The following is a 5890-nucleotide window of genomic DNA, read 5'->3' on the forward strand; positions in this document are numbered from 1 at the left end:
AATATGGAACGCTTCACGAATTTGCGTGTCATCCTTGCGCAGGGGCCATGCTAATCTTCTCTGTATCGTTCCAATTTTAGTATATGTGCTGCCGAAGCGAGCACCACTGATCACTCTGAGTGAGCAGTGCAGGGGCCCGGGTGCCAGCAATTGCACATGGGGGGCGGGGGCGGGACGCGGCGGTCGCACGTGTCCCGGGAGCGTGCATGGGACAGGTGCCAGACCGCTACTAGCGCTGGGCGCACTGTCCGCCAGGCGGCCCTGGTGTCCAGCTCCCTCCGGTCCCCTTCTCCGGGAAATCTCGGTGAGCGTCCCCGGGTCGCTCACACCTCCGGAGAATTTTCCTTTGGATTCACACGCTTTACTTGCCCCACTAAGGTTGGGAATTCTGGCATAAAAAAACATAGAAAGCGCGTTGCAAACAGAGGTAGACTGCACATCTCAGGAACTCGAGGAGTCAGCACATATAAACACTGCGCGACCATGCACTTGCAAACCCGGGAAAGGCCCCCGCGGGGTGCGGTCACCCGGCGGAGTCACGTGACTCTCAGACGGGGTGCGGGAGTGAAGCGAGCACCGCGCAAGCGCAATCCCTTGGCTCCAGTGTACAGATATTTCTTCTTCTGCTTTGGTTGGTCGCACGCAAACACTGTCAACTCCTCCCTGCTCTACAGTCTTCATGTTCCCTGACATTTACTCCTTCCCCCAGCCCCCCGCCCATTGATGACATCAGTTCGACAGGCGGCTAAGCCAATCACAGCGCTGCGTTCAGGGGCCAGCACGCGGAACCCGTTGCGGCGGGCCAATGGGGAAGGTCGACGGTGGGCGCGCCCCAACCGCCTCCTCCCGGGGAAGCGCCGCTGGCCAAGTGGGCGGCGCTTTCCAGTCAGCATGTGGGCGGGGGAGGGCGGGGCCCGGTCGCCGCAGAGGCGTCGACGCCGCCGCCGTAGACGACGTTCCTCAGTCTTCGAGGTGGGCTCGGCGGCGCAGGCCGGACAGGGAACGCCGGTTGGAGAGCGGCGGCGGTCGGACCGAGGCCGCGGGGCTGTGGGTGGGCGGTAAAGGGGTACGGGCGAGGCTAGGGCAGGGTGCGGCACCTCGGAGCGGGGTCGGTGGGCAGAGGTCTCGGGCTGTGCGGGGTGGGTGCCGGCTCCGCGGGCTTGCACAGAGGCCTGGGCCGGCTGCCGGGCCCCTCGTTCCCGGGCCTGTCGACGACGACGTTCCCGCGGGGACCGCGCTTAAGGAGGACGCGGCGGCGGCGGCCAGGCCGCGGGAGGCCGCGGAGGATGGAGGAGCGGAAGGAGGAGGGCGAGGCGGAGATCCAGGAGCACGGGCCCGAGCACTGGTTCTCCAAGTGGGAGCGGCAGTGCCTGGCCGAGGCCGAGCAGGACGAGCAATTGTCTCCGGAGCTGCAGGAGGAGGCGGCGGCCGCCGCGCAGCCCGAGCACAAGCAGCAGAAGCTGTGGCATCTCTTCCAGAACTCGGCCACGGCCGTGGCTCAGCTCTACAAAGGTGAGGCCGCGCCGCCATCTTGGCGCCGCCCCGGCCTGCGGAGCTGCTCTTCCCCCCGGTTCCCGGCTCGGTCCCCGGGACCTGGCGGCTCCTCGTACCCTGCGCGGATAGCCGGACGACTGGGAGGGGAGGGCCGTGCCGCGGACCCCTGGCCATCTGACCCGCAGGACGCCGACGGAGGAGCTGCCCTGGGAGGGGGGAAACTACGATAAAGGATGGGGAGACCCCCGATTTAGAGTACCTCCCGAGGGTCCCCACGTACCGGTCCGGGTGTCCCCGGCCGGATCGTGGGGGTAGGGGAGGAGTCCCTGTCACAAAATGGCGAAGGAGGCGGTGGGGCGGCCCTATTGTGCCCCGAGCCGGCCTCGGGGCGGAGACTGCTAGGGGCGCTTCCCTGAGCCTGCCGGGCGGCGTTCGCCGCTCGGGTTGCGCTGTTGTCAGGTTCCCCTTCCTCGACCCAGTAACTCCGGTCTCACGCTCCCTTTGGGATCCCCAAATCCTGAACAAAATGGCGAAACCTAATATGGCCGTTCCGGAGTGAGTGACGCCCAAAATAACATTCTCTTCTTTCTCTATTTCCTTGTGTGTGTCTTTTTTTCCCCCTATTTTTCCCCCCTTTTTGTTTCCAGACCGAGTGTGTCAGCAGCCAGGACTTTCTCTCTGGGTCCCCTTCCAAAACGCAGCCACCGCCGTCACCAACCTCTATAAAGGTAAAGATAACCTTGCTGTCTTGCCAGGGTAGGCGGGGAGGGAGGAAGGGCAGGCCACGCCACGTTCCGGTTGACAGCCGATGTTCTGAGTGTGTTTTCTCCTCTCAAGTTCAGCTTCTGCTAACCTTGAATGCCTTGCAACTTGAGAATATCTGTGGTGTTCTAGCTAGATATCCAGAGGCAATTTTTGACACGCCTCCTATTCCTCCCTCGGGGACTTATGACAGTGCCTAGGGGACACTTGGTTGTCAATCTTGAGAGGGGGCTGCTGGTTACTCTACAGTGCCTGAGACATCAATCCCCTAGCTCCTACCCTTTAGCAAGGATTTAACTCAGTCTGCAAAGGGCTGAGATTAAGCAGCTCTGCAGTGGAAGACAAGACAGGTGAGCCTTGTTTGGAAAATGATTGAATAGAAGAGCTTACCACAGAGGTGGGATTACCCACCCTCTGCAGATTCTTGACTCTGGCCACTGGGAGCATGGTAGTGTGAAAACATTGGAGTTCTTTGAACTCTTGATGATTGGATTGGAATTATGAATGTTGGCCTGCATCTAGTAAGTTCATCAGATCTTTCCTTTCAAAACTATTTTGTAATTTGTAATTGACTGTAAGTTGGTGGTATCTGTTAGAAGAGTTTTGAATGGATGGCTTTGTTTTTAGTGTCCTTTTTTTGAGTTCATTTCAGATCTGATGACTGGAGGTGTGTAGGTATAAGGTCTTGCTGCCATTGTACTGTTGGTAACAATAGGTTTGTGCATTAATATAGCTTTAGGATTTTTCTTCTGATAAAACAATTTGGGGTTTGATTGTTAGTATACATGCTGCTATGTGAAAGGCTTTCAAACATTAAAAACAAACAACCCAGTAATATTGTTATTCCCTGAACTGCACGAAATTCCATTACTGGAATTTTGTTCAGGGAATAACAATTTAGGTTGAAAGGTTATGGGATATCTTCTTGAGTGTCAGATTTTTTTTTTTTTTTTTTTTNTTGAGACAGGGTTTCTCTGTGTAGCCCTGGCTGTCCTGGAACTTACTTTGTAGACCAGGCTGGCCTCGAACTCAGAAATCCGCCTGCCTCTGCCTCCCAAGATTGCTAAATTCTTATGAAATGACTCCATTGAGTTCATGTTTGTAGGTATTAATAGGTCAGTGCTTTGGTTTATTTTATTGAGACAGAGTCTCTATATAGATCAGGCTGGCCTGGAACTCGAGATCTGCCTGTCTCTTTCTCTGTCTCCTGAGTACATTAAAAGCATGTTCTTTTTACATTGTAGAGTAATCTGTTATTTTGATAACCATGGCTTATCTTTTTGCTTCTGTAGTCTTTGTTTGAAAGGGAAGAAAACACATTTTGAACATTTTTCTGGATGCTGGATCCCTAACCTAATCCATATACTTACTGATATGAATGTCCTGTGGTTTTGGTGTTGGTGCATGCTGATAGAATAGATCCCTCTAAGATTAAAGCTAGCAGTTTTCTTTTAGTGCTAATTCCTTAAAGAAATGGGTTGAGGTTGGGTGGCCTTTTGTCCTAGCTAGCACCCAGGAGGCAAAGGCCTCTGTGTTCAAGGCTTGGTCTACAGAGTGATTTCCAGGACAGCTGGGCCTACACAGAGAAACCCTTGTCTTGAAAAAAACCAAACAGAGAGCAGAAAAAGGATGGTTGGATTCCAAAATAATTCTTAGTTTGATTACTTTATTTGAAAATGCTACCTAATGCTAGATGTGGTGGCAAATGTCCGTAATCCCAGTATTTGGGCGATTGAGGGAGGAGGAGCACTGATTTCCAGGCCAGCCGAGGGTATGTGTGTGGTGAGATCCTGTTTCAAAACAATAAAATAACAAATGGGTTTCTAAGTTCTTTGTTTAGAAAACTTAGGACCATTGCTTTTGTTTGAATAGGACATGCCTGTTCCTGGGCTGTCAGTGTGTGTTGATTCTGCTAAGAGTTCTGTTAAATAAAACACAGGAGTGGATACAGTTTGTCTGGAACTGGGTGGTTTAGCAGCACCTTATTTTTGTTGTAAGGAGGATGGATATGATATTTCACTTTCACATCCTCCCACCTTTTCAGACTGTGGCCATTATAGAACAGATGTACAGCTTTAAGAATATTTGGCTAACTTAAATAGAACCAGTAAAGTATCACGAGTTAATTCACCATTAAAGGGAATTTAGGTCAGATTGTTCAGTTCTGTTGAAATATTTAAACATTTAAAATTTAAATACTTGTTTATAACTGACAGAGAAAAACTTTGGAGGGATCCTCAAGTGGCCAGTGCTCTCATGTATTTTGTGTAATCAAGCACCTGATAAACTAAAAATGACTCATTCGCAACCTGTGAAGAATGGTGCTCCAAGGTAACTTTTTACTTGAGCACAGGAAGGTCAGGATTGAGGTAGAACTCTTAACACAGGGGTCGTCCTTAGGGACATGCTTATTTGCTTACTTACTTGCTTGCTTTTTAAAAGAGTGTCTCCTTATAGCCCACGATGGCCTTGAGTTAAGAGTTTCTGTTTCCCTGGGTGCTGGATCACTACTATACCTGGCCTGGATCCACTTTTTTAAAAAAATTATATATATTTTTCAGAGGTTCTCTTTTCTTACTAGACAAACTATACCTCCAAGTTAAACAAGACCATGTCTTCCAGGTTAAAAATGTTGAACTCCCAACGAGTCGGATTGATCAATGACCATGACTCAGAGAAACCCTGGGTCTTGCCATTGTGTGGATCTTTACAGACCCAGCATTGCTCTCCTCTAGCGTTTTCTCTTGGAGTTGTACCTGATTTTTGTGACCAGTTTTTGTTTTTATTTTTTTAATTTTTTTTTTTTTTGTTTTGTTTTGTTTTTTTGAGACAGGGTATAGCTCTGTGTAGCTCTGGCTGTCCTGGAACTCACTCTGTAGACCAGGCTGGCCTTGGAACTCGTTTTTGTTTTTGTTTTTTTCTTTTGTTTTTTTTGTGACTGTTTTCATCAGACTCCATTGAGGAATAGGATGAATTTGCTTTTGCTTTTCTGGCCAGGAACCACTTCATTCTGAAAGTCTTGTGAGAAGATAAGGCTAAGTCAGGGCTATGGTGCAGGATGGTGAAGGAAGGAGAAGGAAAAACAGTTACTTTCTTAGTATGCATTACATTTGTATGCAGAATCAAAGGACACAGCTGTTGGGAATTAGTTCTCTTAAACATTCATTAAACTTGGGTCATCAGGCTCGGCGGCAAGGACATTTATCCACTGAACTCATTCACTGACTCTTAGGGAACTTTTTGGGTATGGGTGTGGGTGTGTGTGGGGGGATCTTTTAATTTCCAGCGTAAGCTTTTGAAAAATTGGTCATTTGTGGTTTAGTCTCAGAAGGATTTGGAAGAGAAGTTGCTTTTGGCTTCTGGAAGGACAAAATTCAGTAAAGTGGAGTGCTTGGGTGTGCCCTGGTGATACATAAGGCTTGTAAATCTTAGTTACTTGGGATTCTGAAGAAGGAAGGAAGGTGGCAAGTTCCGCTCAGCCTGGGTTACACAGTGAGACATTGTCTCAAAAAGAGGGCTGGGAATTTGGCCTGATGACTATAGAACCTAGACCTTCTATGCCAGATCTGTCAAACTAGCTGCTGCTTTGTTTTTGTTTGTTTGTTTTTGGTTTGGGTTTTTTTTTTTTTTTTTT

At 49.7% G+C, this 5890-nt stretch overlaps 1 protein-coding gene and 1 non-coding gene across 2 annotated transcripts in view; one reads left to right on the top strand and one right to left on the bottom strand.

Annotated features, from left to right (window-relative positions):
- On the bottom strand, window positions 1-104 carry LOC115029678. Its single transcript, XR_003835227.1, has one exon. It is a non-coding gene; the product is annotated as a U6 spliceosomal RNA (small nuclear RNA).
- Window positions 105-882: 778 nt separating this feature from the next.
- The window catches only part of C16H16orf72 (chromosome 16 C16orf72 homolog), a 29440-nt gene continuing 24432 nt past the window's right edge, over window positions 883-5890 (top strand). Inside the window, exons 1-2 of the mRNA XM_021185495.2 lie at window positions 883-1512; window positions 2142-2222. Of these exons, the coding sequence (XP_021041154.1) occupies window positions 1287-1512; window positions 2142-2222 (307 nt within the window). The 5' untranslated portion in view covers window positions 883-1286. The remainder of the gene's footprint in view (window positions 1513-2141; window positions 2223-5890) is intronic.

This window comes from Mus caroli, chromosome 16 (assembly GCF_900094665.2).
Source record: "Mus caroli chromosome 16, CAROLI_EIJ_v1.1, whole genome shotgun sequence".
Classification (NCBI taxonomy): Eukaryota; Metazoa; Chordata; class Mammalia; order Rodentia; family Muridae; genus Mus; species Mus caroli.